The sequence below is a fragment of the Macrosteles quadrilineatus genome, unplaced genomic scaffold, assembly GCF_028750875.1.
Source record: "Macrosteles quadrilineatus isolate MER2022 unplaced genomic scaffold, UCM_ALF_1.0 Scaffold_7__1_contigs__length_78375512, whole genome shotgun sequence".
In the NCBI taxonomy this organism is placed as follows: Eukaryota; Metazoa; Arthropoda; class Insecta; order Hemiptera; family Cicadellidae; genus Macrosteles; species Macrosteles quadrilineatus.
In genome coordinates, this window is record NW_026542600.1 from 15285828 (window position 1) to 15309011 (window position 23184).

Sequence of the window (23184 nt, forward strand, 5' to 3'; positions counted from 1 at the left end):
GAAGCATCTACATTTTTCCAAATAACCACACGAGACCGACAACTCCCATTTAAATGGGAATATTACCGTCTCGACTAAATGAGATGTCGTCGTTAATGATTGTCGATCATATGTGACACACCCTTACACAAGTTGAGAAAAAAAGTTATAGGGCTTCACGGTCTTTGATGTAGCTTGCCTTCGAAACAGCATGTTTCGCAAAAAAATATGAAAAATATGTCAAGCTCAGAGCTCAGGATTTTCTTCTTCTCTTCGGGTTGAAAAGAATGAAAAGTGAGGTTATTAATACTTTTGTCAGGTTATTTCTTTGAAGTGTTATTCCCTTTCCCTTATGAATTTAGACCATAACTAGGTTTCAATCCTAACTTAATATCGTCTAAGGTTTTATAGCCTGGTACGTGAACTACAAACCTGCTCAAAGCAAAATGGGTAAAAGGTTGTGAGGCGAATTGGAACCTAGGTTATGTCAGTCAAGGTAAGAAACCAAACTTCTTTTACACATTTTGCTCAAAGTTTCATGAAATACTTTTCAGACCAAAGCAAATAGGTTTACTTTTCATGGAGATTTATATTGACTTGAAATTAGAGATTTGTATCAATAATTCATTCCCCCATCGCCATTAAAATTTGCTTTGGCCTACTCTGGGCTAAGCCTAGTGTTGACCGATCCCTTGCCATCATTGCTGATTCTCTTACAACAAGAAATAAATTGGCAATAGCCTTTTAAGTGTTATATGTGGATCTAAGGCCTTCTAAACAAACTGCAAGGCAAAGGCTAAATCTGCATAGGTTACTAGGCTCAGACATGTAGGCTTGAAATCAATGAACACATATTGTATAAAGATTCTTGCACCTACAACGGAAGTCTTGTGTCTAGATACTACAATTATTAAATGTTTGCTCCTGTAAGTTAAGCGGGCAGATTGTAGAATGCTGCAAAATTATCCAACTTGTGGTGGTACGGTAATGTTTAACATATTTTAATTTTTCACGGTACCCTATCATTTTGTAGCTTAGGCTATAGCCCGTCTTGCTATCCTCATCTTCATCTGGAATATAATTTGTAATTCTCACATTTACAAAAATAAAATGTAGATCCAAGCTTAAGTATTTAATTACACTTTACTTAGGCCTTAGGCTAAACTTAGGCCTAGGTCTACTGTGTGTCCTAACAGCAAGTGAGGTTAAAGTTATTTCATAAGCTTACCTAAGTTAGCTTACTCAATTAAGTAAACAGTAACTAAAGTACAAAGTCAAAAACCAGACAGTAATTATCCCGGTTCATGTAGGCCTTAAAAAATTATAAATGCCTAATAAGCTGATCCATGGCTCGTTATCACAGTTCTACTAAGAACTATTGGCTTAGAGCAGCTGTGTGCAGGCATGACAAACGAGGGAGGGTAGGGAGGGAGTCGCATATCACAACAAGCGCTTACAAATAAATTAGCCTAAATGAGACAAGCCATTGTCTCAGCAGGCCAGTTTAGTTGTACTCTTCACGCGTGTTGTGAACACTGTGCCGATCGCTGTGGGTGTATAAGCTATCATTTAGCAGTGTACAGTGCAAGTAGGCCTAAAGAGTCAGCTGCAAAAAAAAAATAATAAAAATACTACCGGTACTTCAGTGCATAAATTAATTATTGACTTTTAAATGAGTGGAGACAATGCTAGAGTGTATAACACCTAATTACATTTTTGTAACAAAGTATAAAAATAGCCTGTTTTTGAACATCCTGGATTTTTCTCATGTGTCGGATGAGATTTGGTTCTAATTTATCCCGATTATTAAAGCTCTACTGCTTCATGTAGACAGCTTCTCTAGACACTTTGGCTGGCTAATTTGCTTTTCACTTCACTCGACTTATCCTGTCATTTTAAGATAAATAGTGTAATTTGAAATACGGTGTGAGTAAAACTACTTTTAAATTCAACTATCATACTAACATGTGCAATGCAGCGTATATAGGCTATAGCTAACTTGTTATCTAGTTCCTCTCATGCTCTACTTCACTTCTAATTCAACCCCTAGAGTTTTAGTTCAGCGCTGTAATGTATTCTCTCCCAGCCTTTTATGAGTTCGACACACCAACGGGAGTTATGAGTTCCTCAAGTAACGGAAGACAAATATTAAGGAAAACATAATACAGTAAGCCTTAAACAAAGGTTATTGGATTTGATTTAACACACCTTTTTTATGTAGAAATGCAAATTTTTGGGTATTTCAAATAAATTATTGAAAACACATTACAGTAGACTCCCTCTTATCTGGACTCCTCGGGACCGAGGCTAGTCCGGATAACGGATTATCCGGTTAAACCGACGTCCCCAAAAACTCGTAAAAATGGATTGTTTAAATGCGTATTCAACTTAAATTTAGAGAGCATTGTATTAAGACACGTGATCACTGGTCTCAAATCTTTTCCAAGAGAACGATCGTTTCAGTACCGCCCACTTCCTGCCGATCTAGTCCGGTTAAACCTATGTGCTGATAAAAATTGTCCGGTTAAAGGGATGTCATTTCCCCCGAGTGTATTCCGGTTAAACCGATGTCCGGTTAAAAGGAGTCCAGATAAGAGGGAGTCTACTGTATATGCCTGAGGGATTTTATCAGTGTATTAGCCCCATTGCAGCAAAATGCAGACTAGGCGAATTTAAATTCGCCTAATTTTCGATTGTAATTTTACTAAAATCTTGCCTCAAACATGCCAAACACATTTAGGCTAGGCTATTGGTGTGGTGATTTAAAAAGCTGTATAAGGGGTTCAGTATTTAGATATCCGCTTTTATACTGGCCAGTTAATGGCAAAAAATGCTGCAACATGTTCAATTGTTTAATAAAATCCTTCAACCTTAAATTGTTGTTTCCACCAATTGTTCCTTTCCTTTGGCACAACACAGTAGTACATTTTAGTTAAATGTCTCTATTTTCAAATTAACCTAGGAAATAAACACCGTCCAGTTGTTACGCACATTGTTTCCCGGGCTTTAATTAATTAGATTATAAAAGGTATAATGTTACCTGGATCTGCCAGAGTAATACAAAGGCTGTCTGTCGAAACTACGCGTTTCGAAGCAATAATAGCTTCATCATCAGGTCTTCAAGAACACTTTTCACTCATCAGAGGTCGTCAAATAAATATAATTTTTACAAACATACATACGTAAAATAGTAGGCCTATGATCCGCGTGCGTGCACTTAGACAGGTTTGTCATGACTGCAGCGGTGAAGGTTGGTGTTGTGAACTTTGTCCCTTGCCGGTCAGCTGTTCCTGGTTAGCTATTACAGTATCATACAATGCATTTGACTGGAAATTTAGTTTGTCGTTTAATAGATCATAACTTTTTGTTGCTTTGTATATCTCGTATTCTTCTATGGCGTTCATGAAGCTTTCTTTTGTGCAAAAATGTAGGGGTGTCATGTTTGTTTCGAAATTTGTATAGTTATGATTTCATTAATCAGATGGGCTGCATAGGCCTAATTGGATTTTAAATGATTTTTTGCTTTTGGAAGGTGTTCTTTGAATCTGGTTTAGAAAGCACGGCCGGTTTGTCCTAGGCTATATAAAATTAATTAATTATTTATAATTATATAAATTTTAATTAGGTAATAATCTTATTTTGTGACCGACATTGGTAGGCATGATCATAGTCCTTACAACACTGGATTATTTCCTACGGGCATACTTGAAGTAGAAGGTTTAGGTTTAAGTCCAACTTGGTCCCAAAGCTAAATGGTGAAATTCACATTGTTATCAATCAATAAACTTCTTTATTTCATAAAATGTACAGATTGGTACATGAAATTATGTCAACATAAGTTTTCTTATCTAGATCGCTAAAACTAGGGATTTTGCAGTAGTCAAAACAGAATATATATAACAATTAATGACCTTCAAATTGATTTTCCTTTCTTTACCTAATAATAAGTCCAGCTGATTAACTCATCAAATGCAAATTAAAGTAACAGAAAACAAACATAGAACAAATCAATGGAGACACTTATTTTTTAGTTTTTTTAGTGATTTTCAATTACAAAAAAAATCTTGAATGGAGTTAAATGCTGATTCAATTAAAAATCTTTTTAATGATTTTAAAAATTTATTTGGATTTTCCTCAATTTTTAAAGTTTCTGGAAGGTGATTTAACAATTTGTTTCCTAAATAACTAGTTTTTTCTTATAAAATTCCAAATTGTTCTGCTCTACCAATCGGTGTAATCTTGTGTTATATTTATGAATATACCTATTGCAATTTTTTCATTCATCAAAACAAATTTAATTGACTCATAAATGAAAAGACTGTAGACTGTGAATATTTTATGTATACAAAAGACTTGCCTTACCGAGGCCGTTGATCTTAAATTCAACATTATCCTCAATGCCCTTTTTTGCCGGAGCAAAACTATGTACATCAAATTCTACACTGATTGAATGAGTAATTATTATGATTTTTTTTTATTCTGTAGGGCTGCACATTGACATAGGCTACATCATTTTTTATGTTTAATTTCAACTTTTTACAAACCAATGTGTTGGGCCTATAGATATAAAAATATGGTAATTAAATTGTGATGCCTATTATTCAATTTTAAAATGTTAACCTCTAACTGAATCTCCTTATAATAATAAAGATATTTTAGTAAAGAGCTTCTTCATGATTTACAGTATGATCTCAATATTGTTTTTCCATTCTAGGTTCAATCCCGGGATTCATTTCCACATTACTTTAGGCTAGGCCTACATGGGGATGCAGCATTACTACTAAGTAAATTCCATTGGTGATTGGCGGGATTTGAGCTCAGGACCTTGGGACCGAAGTCCCGCACTCTACAGCTAGACCAGCTCGCATATAATCTCCTTGGAGTGTCATCCTTCATGGTTGATATGGAAAGTGAAACTGCTACTACCGAACTTGAAAATGGTGAGTTTGATATACAGTAGCAAATATTCTTTACAAAATACCTGCTTAATATACTACCGACAAATTATGGTAAGGCCTACTAAGTTGAGCTTAAAAAAAACAGTATTGTTGGCATCCTTACATGTAGCCTAATTTAAATTGTTCAATGTATGCCCTAGTGTACTATAGATAATCAAGATCTCTACTCAGCCAAAGAAGTTAACTAGAGGTAAGACTCTTTATAAGTATAATTCAACAAACCGGACTCGAGTGCCTTTTGATTTACCAGTATTATTATTGCGGCTGGTCAATGGTCGAGCAGTCTAAGGCTGATTTTATGCACAGTGGCAGTCACCGAGCGCTTCTAGTTGTAATGAGTTAAATGGGAACATTTATGCTTGTTGGTAGTTAAAATATGTGTCGCCCGAGAAGTCCAACATTCTCTAAATACTAGTGGCAGTTTTAGGAAAAACCGCCACAAAAAGTGTCGCCCGTTTCCTCTAAATAAAATGAAATCAAATAGGTGTGTTTATGTGTGACGGGTGACAGTTGTATTTCCATACTCTTTATTGAATATTTCCATATATATATTCATTGTTACAAACAAGTCGTTATCACAAATCATAAATAATGTTGCCTGCCATGTTATTTGTAAGAGACAGCACAATAGCCCCACCGTGATAAGCACAAATGAAAAACAAAACTACATAATTTAGTGCTTGATTTAAGATATTCAAAGGTAGCCTATATCAATAAACATTTTTTGCTCAACAGTAGGCCTAACAGTTAAAATACAAAAAAAAACTGTACCCATAGCAAAAAAAAAAATGCTCCATTTATTTTACATCTTCATTTAGTGCCCAATTTGTGCTTCTACATTATGTTTCATGCTTTATGCCCAAAAGACACCCGAGTCATTGCGGAAAAATCTTCTGACAAATTCCTTTGATGGCAGGCTATATGTAAAATTTGACCCATCGATAGTTTATTGGAATTTAAACAATTCTTAATGTTGAGCACAATTGTTTATTTTATACCTTTAGACAAGTAACTAAGCACTACATGATGGAGTATTTGTTACTATCTGGGCTCATCATGATGGGGCCAAATTAAAGCAGGGCTGTAGACTAAGGGTTCGAATCTCATCAAATTCCGGTTTGGTGTGTGTGCAACTTCTGTATGTGGTAGAGTTTGATAAGAGAAACTCACCTAATATAAATGGCGGATGGCTGAGGAGTAAGTAAGCAAGATGAGTGGATTCTATTTGAGCTACGCCTCAAATCAGGCATACATTCTTACTGTGTGTGTGCATCAACCTAAAACTTGTACGGAGGTGAATTGTACTGATAAAATGTTTATGGCAGTGACTAGGATCCACCACGACATCACTGCCTTGGGCCTGAAGTCTTTGACGCTACCGACTGAGCCACAGACTCACCAACAATCCCTACTTCTTAAAACATTTATACAATGAATTCTTCTCCGTCGGAACTCGTACTTTTGGCTGTTTTTCACCTGACTCGACTATCTCAATATTCTATTCATCCATTAATTTATTCACTTTGTTCTTCCAGATGTTAGCTCCAAACCACATATAACAGCAGTTAGGGCCCTATTACACTTGGTCACCAGGCGACGTCACTTGACTAGTTGGTGGGCACTGGTTCTTATGGCACCTATTACACTAGGGTCACTGGTTGCGTCACCACTGTATTTTCGTGTTCTGCAAGTTCAGATTGTTGCCAGTGTAGTGGGTGGACGTACTGATGAAAAGAAATGCTCATTCTTGCTCTTTTGTTGAGGAAAAGGAGGAGACAAGCAAGGAAAATGTACGTGCACCCCCAAGGAAAATGTAGTGGTATCTTTTTCACCACTACATTTTACATTAGACTGGCTTACTTTTACTGAGTCTTCTTCCCCTTTTCCTTTCCCTGCACCTCTTCCCCGTTTATTCACTAATGTTTGCTCACTGAACATTTTTTAAACTGAAGAGGTAAGACGTGGATAACAGAGTACTTTGTCCTTCAACGAGGTGACAGCGCTGAATGTATGTAGACACTGGAGTGGAGGAACTTTGGGGGTTGGTCTCACTCCTGATGACTTCTCTGGTGTTGAGGCTGGCTGCCAGTACAGTAACCAGTGACCTGGTGGCCTGGGTGCCTGGTGAAATAGGGCCCTAACAAGTACATACGTTTACTACTTCCATGGGGGGGAGGGGTTAATAAAGTGCGTTTTTAGTAAAATTTAAATAAAATTTGTAAATAGCTTAGCATGTAGACACTGGAGTGGAGGAACTTTGGGGGTAGGTCTCACCTCTGGTGACTTCTCTGGTGTTGAGGCTGGCTGCCCGTACAGTAACCAGTGGCGTCACCGGTGGCCTGGTGACCAAGTGTAATAGGGCCCTTATACTTCTTTATGTAATTACATTTTGTTTGGTTAGAAGATCACAGTGATGGCATTGTTGTTAAACAATTCTATTTGTTACACCACAGAACTCACTGAAAACACCAAAAGACTTCTTATACCGTTTTATGACTTTATTTTTAAGCAAAATCTTCTTTCAACGTTCCCCAAACCAATAAAATTCAATCCAATGTGACAAAGAAAAACATGTTGGTAAAAGATTACTATTACTTCTCTTATTTTACTACTCTTATTTTATTACAATGTTGGTTTCAGCTATAGCTAAATTTGTGGTGGGTCCATCGGTACAATACATTAATACTAGTATTTAGATCTTAAAATGCTTAACCTCAAGTTCAAAGTACTAAGGCCTACTAGTAGATATATGTGGTAAATAATTTAATACAGTACCGTATGGTACGTATTTTCAAAGACAAATGGTTTCTTAGAAAACGAAACCATTCATGAAAATAATATTGCTAGTAACACGCAAAGAAACAGCACCGCAACCAATATTTCGTGTCTAAATATTTCGTGTCCTGAACCACTGATTACTAGTAGAATGAAGTATTTTTATTTATTTATTTATTACCTGCACGGCAAACACCATTTTACAAGACAGTTTAGTTGACATTGATTGTCAACTGACATTGAGTATGAACTGTTGTCAAGAACACTAGTGCACAACATACGCAGTTAGTCAAGGTCAGACGTGTTGTATATTGATGGGTCAGACCAGCGAGCGTCGATGTGTTAGTGTTGTGTTTGTGGTATGTGTGTGTGTGTGTGGTGACTGGTGTGAGGGATGGTGAGCGGAGGGGTAGCTGGATGCTGGGAGGGGGGTGGAAGTGCTCTGACGCCGCGCCAGCGCCGTCCTAGTAACTCATTGACGACAAACAGACAACGCAGTATGCTCATCCTCTACTCGCTCCGCACAAGTTCATACGGACCGTTAACATGATTGGTAAACAGTATAATAACAGGCAGATAGCATTCATGATTTCACTTTGTACTTTCTTTGACTTATATAAAAATAAAAAATATAATGATTTTCTTTTGCAATACAAGACGGATTAAAAATATTTTCAACAATTTTTGTTTGAAAAAATCTGTGCCCGTGATGGCGCCCCCAACAACTGTCACCAGGGGCTCATGCTCCACGTTCCCCCCCCCCCCCCAGTTACGTCCATGTAACATATTTGGAAGGCAATTATAATCATTTTCAGCTGTCAGTGTTTTTAGAAACGGTACTGGCTAATGAAACAGCTGCTTAGTCAGTAACAAAGCTATACAAGGCATCTCGCTCAATTCTACACTCAATTCATCCTTCACTCTTATTTGGATTATAATACCTACCTAGGTAGGTATGTCCCTATCTTAATTGATAATGATGCATAGTGACACATTAATTATTTAGCCAAAATCATTTTACACATACTCATATCAAATTGAGGTCCAGATTAAGCAAACTCTTTATTATACAGCGTGAGGCAGTGAGAGCACCCCAATTTTCTTTTGTTTTCACACTATAAGTAAAGCAACAATGAATGAACAACTGTACTTATAACATCAATTAAACTATGCCATTTTCGTAAATATTATGCCTGAGGCTATTAACACTGAGATTTTGATGTGGAAACATATTTTTTAAATTGTGATTCATGTGCGAAAACCCAGAGATTGTTTGGACTATATTCCATCCTTGGTCAACATGGCGCTGTTCCAGATTGGAAAACAATGGTGAACTGGGTAAAATTATTTAGGATAAACGCTTAAACCTTAAAAATAATCGGTGGGTACCGCAAAAACTCTTTGTACACCAGCAAATGTTGAAAGAGTACGAGTCGCAGTAATTCAAAGTCCAAAGAGATTTGCTAGGAAGCTTTTGTTGTAAGCTTTAAGTTGGCTCCTTTTTTTTGAGGGGGGGGGTTATTCTAATAAGCTACTCGAAGTTCGAGGGTTTTCAAAGTCAACCCACAGATTTGCTTGAACCCAAGCTAAGAATTGTCCAAAAACTAAAGTGATTCCTGAAGAAATGCCGGAGGAGTATGTGATGGAGTTTTAAAGTGACTAAAAAGGAATGTCAAGTAGGACAAGGACGTCACTTGCAGGATTTTGTTTTCAAGCAATGGAAAAATGACTTTGTTAAGTTAAAATGGCAAAAGATAAGCTGTGTTTTGATGTGCTGTTTATATCCATAGGGTGAATATTATTGATTTTGTACTAATTATAAATTGGGGTGCTTTCATTTCCCCACCCTATATTAACGAGGTCTAAATTATTGAGAGTTTAGAACTTATAGTTTTACTGTAAATACATGTAACTACTCTAAAGCGAGCAATATTTTCAGGTCCAGGACCCCCGGAGCCTGTTGTTTGTTGTCGCTGTCGTCTCGACATCACAGCTGATCAACATGTGTTTGATTGTGACAGCTGCTCTCATTCAACATGCCTCGGATGCCGGTTCAAGGAAGACATTCCATGTTGTCTGTGCAAACCTCAGATTTCATCTGAGACAGAGAATACAGCTCCAAGTTTGAAAGAAATGTATTCTCTTCATTTCAAACGTAGAAAATTCAACAAAGACCATATTGTTGATGTGGAATGTAAGTACTGATATTTCAGTTTCTAAATATCAAAGAGGTACTACAAAGTAAGTCGCTTACCCTCCTTGTCAACAGTTAAATATAATTCAGGAAACTTTTGGCCAATAGTTTTATTTAAATTTGCCAAACTAATTTTTAATAATAATTCAAATGAAATGAGGTTGGGATTAATTAACTTGGCACGAGTCATAATGAATTGATGGTTGAATACTCTTCCTCACGCACCATTTAAATAGTACCGCAAAACATCAATCAATATAGCAAAAATCAAGTCTGGGCTATCTGTTGCACCACAGAGAAGTAAGATACAGAGGATACATTCAATAATAAAATTTAGTGGTGTCTAGCACCAGTTGCTGGTGTCTAGAGCAAATTCAATTTGTTGTCCTCTTCTGATCACCTTTCCCCCCTTGCCATCACGTACTACAGCGCTCACACTGTAGGAAGACCATGTGCGCTACAACTGCGGTATAAAAATGCTACGTGACAATCGCACATATGCTCAAAGTCAATTCAGCCATTGAAAACGCTTGGGAATCAATGAAGACCAAAAATTAACTCCTTGCACTCAATCCTTTGCCTTTAGTAACAAAAAGATTTAGGCCTATTGAAAAAGCAAACAATGATTAAGATTATATGTAAATATATTAAATGTAATGTACTTGATTGTAGAATTAGTCCTTTCTTTATGCTCTTAATTGTTTTACAGTGTCTACAGACGAGGGAAATGTTCAGAAGCAAATGTGCACCATATGTAAAAGGGTTTTTAAGAAAAGTAACGCCTATTACCATTACATGTGCGCTACGGGGGAAAAACCCTTTGAATGTCCGGATTGTGGCCAGAAGTTTGTCAAGAAAGGTCATTATGAATCTCACTTAAATACACATTATGGTGAGTAACCATAGTTTGGTGGTAAATACAAGGTTTAGATTTTTAAAATGTACATATAACTATGCATAAACATCAGGGATACCATTTTTGATTTGTAACTGAAGAATTAACACGTTTGTTAACGAGCGCCGCATGTATGAGACACTGAGGTCATTAGCGACATCTCCATTTCCCTTCTGCAAGGTTCGCCCTATCCATCTTCATTTTCTTTATTTTATTTGGACTTCAATTTTCTCTTGGTTCGAGCGACACCACAGCTGTTCGTTTATTGTTTCGGGCCACCTTATCCTCAGAAGTCTTCTCAGGCACTTATTGACACATGTTTGCAGCTTATAAGTTATATTTTTCTTAACTTGCTTTTAAGTGAAAAATTATTTGTTGTTCAAAGCACATAACAGTTCAATGGCTCTATTTATTCTTCTCCACACACCATTTTCAGTCCCTCTATTCTTGTTTATTACACTACCTAATTACAAGATGTCATCCACTTTCTTGACCTTGTTATTTTCAAGTGTAATCGTGCCTCGAGCATCGTCATTAACCTTCTTGTACTTTGTCCTTTTTTATCTTATGTCCTACCTTTAAGGTCTCTTCTCTGATTTTTTCTGTTGTTTAGTGTAGCTGCTGCCTTGTTGATGATATTAAACATACACCAACAGCAAATTTTCAAGTCTTTCATTTGTTCAAAGACTTTCTAAGTAATTCCTGTTCTTCCTTTGGTGCTCTCCCTCATTATGTGGTATATTACAAAACAATGTGCCTGACAATGATCACCACTTTTGCATTCAATCCTTTCAGATATCAGGCCTCCATGTATAAAATAAATTGAACTACACAAAACTATATTTTCTTGAATTATAGTGTTCACAGCGTTTAATGGAACAAATAAAGCTGCATAGGTTAATGACTTTGCACTTACTCATGACTTGCAGTTCCAAATTGTCATGAAATGTATAAGACCACACAAAAATGTATCTTCTTGGGTTAGAGTGAATGTTGTTTCTTTCTTGGTTATGGCATATTTTCCATAGTAGTAACTAAAACATGAGGACGTACAGAGGCGAATGGCTTATCTTTTGGGTCTGTGAAAATGAAGCTTTCTTTAATGAAGTAGTTTGAAAAATATCAGACACTGTTCCGGAGAGAACCATCCAGTAGATGGGGAAAAAATTTAATATATATTAAATGACGTTGACCTCCAGTCTGCTATCAACCCCTCGCCGTGCCACACTAAATCAGTATTATCATAAAATAGTGCTATCTAAATGTTTGTGTACACGTACCATTATTATGTTTTTTTATGTTAGTGTTTGTTTTAATTGTGTTCTTGACGAGTTTCATGCTTTGAGAATGTTGTCTTCGTCTTCGCAACAAAACATATAAGCTACTGACTGAGGAATCTTAATCATTGGACTATTCCTGACGGAGGAACGTAAAATCCAATTTTGTCGTAACACGTTCCTCTTATCTCTCCATTTCAAAACAGAACGGTGACATCCCCTTTTGGCGGCTGATACACTTGCCCTTCTTCCATTCAGCTTTTGTAACCACCTGTGGGTTACCTGCTCCATCTCTTTGTAGTGTACCACACATATTTGTTTGCTTGTTTCTCTGCTAGATCAACACTGTTATAAAAATTGTATAAGAAGTCGTCCAATGCTTTCTATGAGACCGTTAAGCGTCTACTGACTTTGAACTAAGTGTCACCAACGGTAGTTAATTACTTCAATGTAAACATATATGATTGTATATATTTTATCTGTTTAGGATAATTCCGTCAGAGGTGCACAAATTGTACAATTTAATACCATACTTGTGGGTTTTATTTTGAATATACTGGCCGAAAGAGTATCCCATGAAATTATACCATTGCCTCATCTAACGGCAGAGATTTTCTTTGAGATCCCATAGATCTGTAAGATGTGCCGAGAACGAGGTAGAAACATCGGAACACTTATGGCTGGACTGTCCAGCGTTGGCCCAAAGAAGGCTTACATCCCTGGGGAGGCCGTTTCTGGAACCAACAGAGATGAGGAAGCTGGGTGTCTTTCAGCTCCTGGGCTACTTGAGAAGCCTAGGGCTGTCAGAATGATTCAAGGGGTGCTGCAATAGGCCTCCAGGTCGAAGTAGCCAGGGGTAGGCCATTACCCCAACCCCATAAGGAGGAAAAAAAAGATGTGCCGAAGGACCTGGTCAATTTGATGCATTTTATGGTCTGTAGAAACTACTTCTGGATCGTAAAAACATAAGCAGTACAAAATACTTTCGTACCTGGTACGAGACATTGTGTTTCCTTAAATCGGATGTTCATATAACGCATCTTTTGACCAGTAATGGTTCAATGTAGGAAACCCATGTTTCTCATTAGCATGCTTAGCCCTTAAATCTCTTTTATGTAATCTCTTGTTTCCTCTGTCCATTTATTGAGGACTGCATGTTTAGTCAGAGGCTTTCCCCGTTAACAGGTAGCTCTTTTATTAGTCTAAGTACGATTTTATCGAGCAGTGCATCGTCAAAATGCTGCTAAAAACTTCAAATGTATCATTAGTTTGTATTTTCATTCCTTCACGTCCGGTAAAGTCAAAACATTAGGGACATTTTTTGCATCTTTCCATAAGCCTTCTACAGCCTCGTATTGTTCGTGAACAGCATTAACCACAAATTCTACATAAGGATAAACATCTAAATTACCTTCGTTTCCTTCATTATCGCCAACCTCTATGGCAGCATCTTGTGCTCTGTCGCCCTCTGTAGTCTCCAGAGTTTGATCCATTAGTTCTCTGTTGGTACTTTGCTCCAATTAGTCACAGTACTAGTCCTCCACAGGTCATCTTGAACTGAGTCCACTTCCCTGTCCAAATTGTCAGTATCGATTTATAGATATTATTTGCTCTTTCCATGTGATTAGAACAAGCAACTAAGCTCAGATTGCTTCTAACTGTAAAAATATATCTCGCGATCTATTTCACTGTTAAGTACGTAAAGGCACTGGGAATATAACTCTCTTTTTATTATGTTTTATTGTTTTTATCAAAGAAACTCACTTACACTTGGATAATGAAAAGATTCTTCATTATATTGAATTTTAGCCTCCTGATCGCATTTAAATACTATAAATTGGTGTAAATACCTGCATTTATGTGATCCTGTTTGTAGCTGAGTTGCTACCGGTTTCAACTCACATAGGACTCATCTTCAGGCTATTAAAGATGTCTTCTCGCTTCTTTGGGAGATCGTCAATAGATAATAAATAAATAAACAAAACACAAACACGTACACGGACATAAATAGTAGGGATGGACGAGATTGGATTTTTAGTTCGAGACGAGACGAGACGAGACGAGATTTTTTATTTCTCATAAAATTTCGAGACGAGATCGAGACGGGATTTCCCTTCTCATACACAACGGGAAATGCACGTTCAAAATTTTTACCTGATTTTGTAACATTGTTAGATGACTGTTTAGATACAAAAATAATGATAATAGGCAAGAATATTTACAATCTTTTATTAAAAAACATCAGCATAACATTTTTGTATTAATCACGCCTAACTTATTAAAAATGCCTACGATTAGGAAACATAGTGATATCAGTTAGGATAGAGTTCAACTTATCCCAAAATAAAATAAATCATAAAATAAAAGCAATATTAATTTTTATAAAATAGTTACTTGTTTTGACTTTTTATAGTAATAAAACATTCCTTACACTGCTTACACTTAACAAAACTTCTCAAATGTGATTAAAGTAATATTATTCAAATAAAAAGTAATATTTACATTTAAAGAATTAATTAAATAAGAACGCCTTCGCAAAGGAAACGCAACTACAACACGCTCCTGTATTGCGGGTATTGCATTGACTTTCTGCAGGCGTTTTTAATTTTTAATTTTTTTTTTTTTTTTTTTTATTCTTGTCTCGATAAAAATCTCGGCCAAAAATAAATCTCGTCTCGTGTAACGAGATTTAAAATTTCCCGAAAATTTCCCGAAATTTCGAGACTTGACCATCCCTAATAAATAGGAACATTTAGGGCAAAAAAATACTGAAACGGTAGGCCTACGGGACACGACGTGATCGGGCGGGAGTTATTACTCAGTCTAGGCCTATATATGTATCTAGTCCGAACAAATCCCTCAATCTCCTAGTCCTATGTAGACTCAGTCTAGGCATAACTCCCGGGTGATCACGTCGTGTCCCGTAGGCCTACCGTTTCAGTATTTTTTGCCCTAAATGTTCCTATTTATGTCCGTGTACGTGTTTGTGTTTTGTTTATTTATTTATTATCTATTGACTACCTTCGAATGAAGCGAGAAGACATCTTTAACAGCCTGAAGATGAGTCCTATGTGAGTTGAAACCGGTAGCAACTCAGCTACAAACAGGATCGCATAAATGCAGGTATTTACACCAATTTATAGAAATTATTCTTAGTAAAAGATGCATAGATTCACTAAGCAAAAGCACGAGCACAACTTTTGAGGTTATTATTCCCTCAACAGGTAGGCAGTGATGCAGCAAAGTAAAAAACAGTTTTGCTAACTATCATATCACACCACTAAACAACATACCAACACCAACAGACCAAGTGACTCACATAAATGAATTGGTTTAAATACCTGCTTCTAGCAATCCAATTGTTGCAATTTCTGTCACGCAACTAGTTTCGACTTCAGACAGAAGTCATCATCAGGCGTCCAGTAAATGTCATAACAATCACTTCATCAGAAGGTCGTCGATTCACACATGGTACATTCACAAGTAAACACGCACACGAACACGAACATAGTCACATAAAAAAGGTACATTTAGAACGATGATAATACTAATTGTTAACTTTAGGATGATGCGTCACGACCGGGTGAATGTAGCGTCTAGACTCTTTACGTGTGAATGTACCATGTGTGAATCGACGACCTTCTGATGAAGTGATTGTTATGACATCCACTGGAAGCCTGATGATGACTTCTGTCTGAAGTCGAAACTAGTTGCGTGACAGAAATTGCAACAATTGGATTACTAGAAGCAGGTCAACGTAATCAAATCAAATCAAAAGATCTTTATTCACATTTGTAAATACATGTTTACATGAATAGTGTCAAACAATTAACATAAAAATAATTACATGAATAGGTAGGCTACAATCAAAATTATTAGTAGGACAATATTGATCACACTACTCCAGGTTGCAATGGTTGGTCTGAATTTTAAGATCTATTATCTGTTCTAAACTTAAAAAAGTCATCAAATGAATAAAGTGCCCTCTGTATCAAAAATTCTTTCAATTTCACTTTGAAACCTCTATCATCCTGCATGCTTCTTATGTGATCTGGTATGTGATTTAGGAATCTGATACCGTTGTATGAAGTTTTTCTTTTGAACAATTCTAATTTATGATTTGGTAATACTACTTTATTTTTATTCCTAGTGTTATAGCTGTGGATATCTTTATTTGTAATAAAACTATTTATATTATTTTTTACAAACATTATGCATTCTAAAATGTATAAGCTGTTAACAGTCAAAATTTCAAATTTAGTAAAGAAAGTTTGGACAGATTCATTGTTCTTAAAGCTTAATATGGCCCTTAATGCTCTTTTTCTGTCCAATTAGTATCTTTGTCAAATTTTGAGCAGATGTTCCACTGTAGACACAGATCCCATAAGAAACATGGGATTGAACATTGGCAAAATAAACACTTTTTAATACATTCGTATGGCAGAGATAATACAGTCTTCTGATGGCATAGATTCCTGAGTTAATTTTCTTTAAGACATTATCCACGTGCAGATCCCAACTTAGATTTCTATCAATGATAAGGCCAAGAAATTTAGTATTTTCAACTTGCATAATTTCTTCACTATCTATGTAAATATTTATTTCCTCTTTAATTTGTCTTTGTTTAGTGCAAAATGATATGCAGTTAGTCTTTTGAGTGTTCAAAATTAAATCGTGAGTGATAAAGAAATCTTCAATTTTTGCTAACTCCACAAAGGAGTGAATTTCTAATTCTATACCAGTTTTTGCAGACATTATAAGGTTTGAATCATCGGCGTACAAACAGAGCTGATTTTTGATAGAGTTTAATTTACTTAGGCAATTCGGCATCCGGAGGCTAACATATTTTTGATGTTAGCCTCCGGATCAATCCTCAAATCACATACATGCGACAGACTTCCCTGTAGACCATTGCACATAGATATAAGCTTATTTATAACATTGGGACTCTGACTCAAATATGCGACGCCATTCTATTTTAATGTGACCAGCCATCACATATGTGTAACGGCAGTCTGTGAGAAAAAAAGGCTGTCGAATATGTACATCGCTGGTTTATTTGAATGAAAAATTGTGTACTATTGCGGTAGCGATTAAACTTAACACTCGCTCACAACACAATCTTAATCTTAAGCCACAAATACACAAATGAATAAAAGATCTGACAGCGTAATAACAATCGAAAGGTAGAGTAGCGGGGAATACTGCTAATAATTAGGTATGGAAACAGGAACCTTGATTTGAAAAAAGACTTTGAAACAGTTATTTTGAAAGCATAATGCATATTTTACAATATATCCAGCTCCCCAGCAGGACCCTGTCCTCCAACCCAACACACCACAAACTCACACCAACCAGACCTCCAGATTGAGTAGACTGACCTACCTAAGGGTAAAAACACCTTGGAGCAGGGAAGGTAGAATACTCGCTGGTCGCTTGTAGCCTAGCTGGCTACTTGGCGGAGCTGTACACATACACACTGATGTTTGCTTACTCTGATATAGAATCGAAACCAGCGTTAACACAGGTATGTACATAGTCACACCTAGCAGGCAGCCGAGATGGTAACAGTAGGCGGCAAGGATTGCCAAGTCGATTGTTTGCTAGCTGTAAGCGAGAATAGCTAGACTGGGACACAGCACTTTACAACTATGTAGGTTTTTGAATTTGTATGTTCCACATGGGACTTTCCACTACACATTCTCTGTGTACGGCTTGTTGTTTGATTAGTTTACATGTTATTGTTTTGTATACATGAATTTAAATAATGAGTGTAGGAAAAATATAGCAGAGGTTTTCATTTGCTTGCCTTTGCGGAACCAAGCCTACCTGGATCACCACAACTGTCACATTTTTAACAATTTGTGAAGTAAAATAGCAAAACTAGAATTTAATATTTTCGCTGCGGCCTACCAATCATTGGCAGTCGTAGCCCCTGTGCGGCGCAGCATCGAGCATTTGGCTTTCAAATATTTCGGTCTGATGAATAGCAAATAACGAGCGTCGACGTAGTTTGCTGAGACACTCACAGATAGCAGCACTGTCTGGAACTAGCCGGTCCCATCGTATTGCTAATTGGTGGCAGAAAGACAGGACAGCAAGTTGATGTTTAAGCCTGCCAGAAAGGGATTTTTCGGGGAAATTTACTACCAACCTACACCACAATAAAGTACCCATTCCTAGCTTAACGCAGACATAAAAATACCCGTTCTTCCAAGTGTGCTGCTGCGCAGAAATTGAATGGAATGTAGGCGATGTCACCACTTATGGGTAAGTGTTGAGGGTGGCAGAAAGGAACTAGAGCACTCACCGGTGAGTGGCCCGCAGAGAACGTGTTAAACTTAAGTTCAGATTAATATTAGGTACATAAAATTTGATCACATATAATTGGGGAATATTCTTGACCACAGAGGAAACTAAGGTACCAAAGTCAACATGGTAATACCTAATCCTGGTCTATGGTAAATTTTTGTTTTGACCTGTGAAGTTCCCACTCGCCAAAATTACTATTTATTCAAAAAGATAAACTGCAGATGGTTTTTATAGCAGAAAACCTGTGCAAGTCAGTCCCTTTGTTATTTTGCTTGGCAGTAATAAATGCTTGTTATGAATTTATGCTAATTCATGATAAGTTACTTTATGTAGTATTAGGGTCTACATGGATATACACTGGGATATTTTTGAGTATGTAGGTTCGCTGCTACAGGGTATGTGTATTTTCATGTTTTAACTAGTATTTATTTATTTATAACTCACCATCTATCTATGCTCGCCAACTATAGAATCATTTCTAACTCAATACCACCTGGCCAACGTTTAATGAAATGTTTGTTAGCAACATGTCGTGATTTCCGTTCAACAACAGCAGTTGGTGGCATGTAGCTCTGTGAGCAGTGAACTGTATCAATCTGATTTCGTACTGATGTGGTACAAAGCAATTACACTTGATAACTCTTCAAAATACTGTAATCAACTCCATAATTTTACATCGATCAAATTTATTTAAACAATCAAAACGTAGGCAATCCAGTATTTTGTTCTTTTTACTCATCGCATTCTTTTGTAATTCTCTGGATAAAGCTTGAAAATACTTTAAATAATTACATGCTTTTATTTAATGCAAGTATAATGTTAGATGACAAGCGACTGGCTGAGTGCCTTTATATGTGTGTCCAGCTTCCCGCCAAGGACCAGCCAAGCAACAAGCAAGTGTGCGAGTGTAGATCCTGCTTTACTGTGTTTTTAACCAAAGGCAACAGCCTTTTGAAGCACAAGTTTTTCATTGTTTTCAAACACTTCCAGCCTACTCACACATCACCAAAAACCTCCTCTTTAAAATTTGACCCCTCTTATTACATTGATGTTATAAATTCTCCTGATATGATTGAGAGTTATAAAGATATTTAATACTAGTTGTCCTCAAGAGGTAGTTATGTCCAAAAGTGTGGTTGAAAGCAACCGTGTGGATTGAAGACTTTGTAGTCTGCATTTGTTGGCAAACAGCATTAGTTTTGCAGTTTCTATACCTAAATTGATGGGGGAGCGAGCTGGTCTAGTGGTTAGAGCGCAAGACTCCGGTTCCAGGGGTCCCGGGTTCAAATCCTGCCAAATCACCAATGGATTTTATCTTAGTGTTAAAGCTGTAACCCCTAGGTCTAGCTTGAAGTAATGTGAAAAACAATTCCGGGCTCGTGCTTAACATCCCAGGACAAAAAATCCTTGAATTGAAAATTTTTTTTTTCATCGCGTGAATAAAACTAACAATCTTACGCAATTTTATTATTTTTTTAAATAAACACAAAACTTAAATTACGGTTCACATACAAATTACATTTTTGTGGATAATGTAGTTGGGGAATTATGAAAACCCGTAAGGATTACCTGTACACTTTTATCATCACTGTTGAGATGCCAAAATTTCTTGGCCATAAATTTATAATATTAAAGTACTGTAGAGTCTCAGATAATACAATCTTTGCTTCATCCACCCTTATTACAGATGATTGATTTAGGATTCTTTATACCAAAAGTTTCTTCAAATCCTCGTACCTGCCAACCTTTCTGCTCATATCTTAGTCACAATTTAGTCAGAAACCTGTGATTTTAAGACCACTTCCAGTTTCATGGTTAAATTGAATCAATATGTAATTTTTGTTTATTGCAAACTGTTTTTATTACCTAGATGTATAATCCAGTAGGCTATTGACATTTTTACCTATTATAGGTATCCGGTGTATTATACTTACCCCATATACACGGCTTCAAAATTAAAACAAGTTAGTGATTTCAATGGAAGACAAAATAAAAGCGTCAATTAAATTTCAAATTAGAGAAAATTCATTAGTTTACTGACTTTGTCATGTTTATTATGGTTGTAGATTAATTCCCATCCAATTCAACCTTTTAGCTTCTCTGACCTTGCTACAAACGGTTCAGGTCAGATATTCAAGACCCAACCGTATAACTCGTACTTTGGATCACTTGGAAGAGATTATTATCTTTTTACTACATAACATTAAGTTGTATTATTAGTCCTTTGTACCTAATGTTTTTCCATGTTTTTATGTCTAGGAGTCCGGCCGTTCAAGTGTCCTGAGTCTAAATGCAAAGCAAGTTTCACACAAAAGGATAAGTTGATCCGCCATCAAAAATCTCATAAAAGTAAGTTCCTTTTTGACCATTTATGAATTGAAGTTTTATTTATTTGCTTTTTGAGTTGAAGCATTTTGACCTGCGTAAGGATTAAAATTTCGTCATATTTCTGACGTTGGCTACACCTGGAAATATCTCGATTAAGTTATTTCTCTTGTATATAGGGTGTTTGAGAGTTTTCCACCAGAAAAAAACTTAAGTGTAGCAGCAACTACGAGATTGTACACATGTCTAATGGTTTTGTATGATTTTTTAAAGCACTTGAGTTGTCCAAAATGTATTGGAATGACTAACCCCAAAAAAAACCTACGCTCACTGTTTGTGCATGTAAAACCCAGCGAAACGACTGCAATTTGTATCTGACTCGGGCTGCAACTAGGGATACAAGCTCAGAATAACCAAGCCAGTTTTGGGTTTAAAAGTCTTATCATGGCCGAATGGTCCATGATGTATAGCTGTCCAGATAGAAATCAGTTCAGTTAGAAATCAGAATCAGAAATCTGTATTTGCTATTGACCACGTTACTGTAAAATTAATAGACTTCCTCATACATTCCCATTCATTGCTCATGTTCATACTGTAATGGTCACATTTTATTGGGGGGTTCGTTTTAATTATTTAAAGGCCGCGAAGGCTTGAGCGCGCTTGACAACAATGTCACACATGTCCACTGCAGCTGGTCATGTCTCCTAGTTCGAGACTCGGCCGCTGTCACCTTGAAGCGCTGCCGTAGACGTGGTGGGGAGAAGCCGAGACCAGCGGACAGTGGACACTGGACAGTTCTTAGGACAGTCGGCGTCGAGCGTTAGGTTCGCGCACACCAACCAACCCTCCTTAGGCCGTGCGAGCGAACCAAATAATAAGGTATCCGGACGAAGGCGAGAGTAACCCGGATGCAAATCTGGAAGTGTCGTGTTACGTAAGTACACTGTATATAGCTAGCGTATACGTTGTATTCATCCCCGTATCCACTTTGGCGAGGGAAATTGCGTTATTTATTAGGCTATTCTAGGACGTTTATCGTAGTTTATTATAGAATAACGTAGTTTATCGACCGACGCTGCGAGTGTAGTGTCGCAGTCACATACGCCGACTTTTAGTCATCCAAAGTGGTTTTGTTTTATTGTAATCAGGAGTTTTTATTTATTTTCCTTAAAGCCAAGAAGAATTGGCCTAGGTGCCTTCTACGTTTTGTTTTATTTCATTATTTACTTATCGCGAGTTAGCGTCGTTTTCTTTTAATTCCGAGAAGATTATTTTTAGTTTTATTTCGAGAAGGGAGATCTTTTGTTAAGCCTAGGAGCTGGTTATTTATTTTATTTCCTAATCGTCGCCTATTTATCTATCAGCCCTAGTAGTTAGCTTAGACTTGGCCTTGTCAGCGCGTCGCTGTGCTGACACCAAGTTATAGGAGTAACTATAGTTAGTGTATTCCTTAATAGCAACTCGTGTACGGTGCGTCGACGTGCCGAGGTACACAGTGTGTACTTGTGTACTAGCAGATCGGCGCGACATTAACATCTACGAAGATCCAGAAGTGGGAAGCGAGCGACGAGGATTGTCAGCGAGACCCTGGACTACTCGAGCTGTCCGAGCAAATCGGAGGTAAGTTTACGATAGGTGCCCTACCCGACATAAACACCTCACAAAGTGGCGCCTCCGAACAGGGACATTGAAAGTTTCGTTATTATCGTAATATTCATACGTGCTTCACGTATTGGCGCCCGAACGGTAAAATCGATATCGTAGTGGTTTTTTCTTTGGAATATAAGAAAAAGCGAAAATGGTAGGATCGAGTGTTAGCGCGAAAACTACGCCTAAAACGGTCAGAGCGGTGACTGAATCGACCTCGACTACGACGACTACAACTGCCGGGTCTTTACAAGCTCAAGTAGCGCAAACTATTTCACAACCAACTGTGCCATCGACTTTAAGTTTTCCCGCTACGACCGCAGAGGCTACTCAGCCTCAAGTAGGTACAACGACGACACAGTTAATGGTACCAACGACTTTAAATTTACTTACTACGACTGATCGTACGTTGACGTCTAAGAGTCCCTCAGAGGATGACCCGCGAATTGGGTGGATTCACACGTTAACCAAGGATGAACTTCGTTACGAAATGAGTCGATACGGTTTGCCGAATATGGGGACAGTCGAGGAACTTCGAAAATCTTTTTGTAAATTTTTGAAACATGGCATTCCCCGAGCAGTGTACGGTAAGGACGTGAATGATAGCGTGGACGGTGCGACTGCACTTCCACTCGGCTATGACACGGGATATGTCGACTCGCGACCAGGTGCCAGTGACATACGAAGTACGGAACTTGACAGAGTACGGGAGATAGTTGGTTTGCCTCCAGGAACCAACTTTGAGGACGTTTGTCGTTCGTTATCAAGCCTAACAATGCGCGCTGATAACAATCAGGCCAACAATCAGGCTAGTAATTATCC

The 23184-nt window shown here is 37.3% G+C and overlaps 1 protein-coding gene across 1 annotated transcript in view; it reads left to right on the top strand.

The window, feature by feature from the left end:
* The first annotated feature begins 267 nt into the window (after window positions 1-267).
* Window positions 268-23184, top strand: part of LOC128998444 (PR domain zinc finger protein 15-like) — a 65990-nt gene continuing 43073 nt past the window's right edge. Inside the window, exons 1-5 of the mRNA XM_054424573.1 lie at window positions 268-475; window positions 4694-4919; window positions 9652-9906; window positions 10616-10798; window positions 20650-20739. Of these exons, the coding sequence (XP_054280548.1) occupies window positions 4874-4919; window positions 9652-9906; window positions 10616-10798; window positions 20650-20739 (574 nt within the window). The 5' untranslated portion in view covers window positions 268-475; window positions 4694-4873. The remainder of the gene's footprint in view (window positions 476-4693; window positions 4920-9651; window positions 9907-10615; window positions 10799-20649; window positions 20740-23184) is intronic.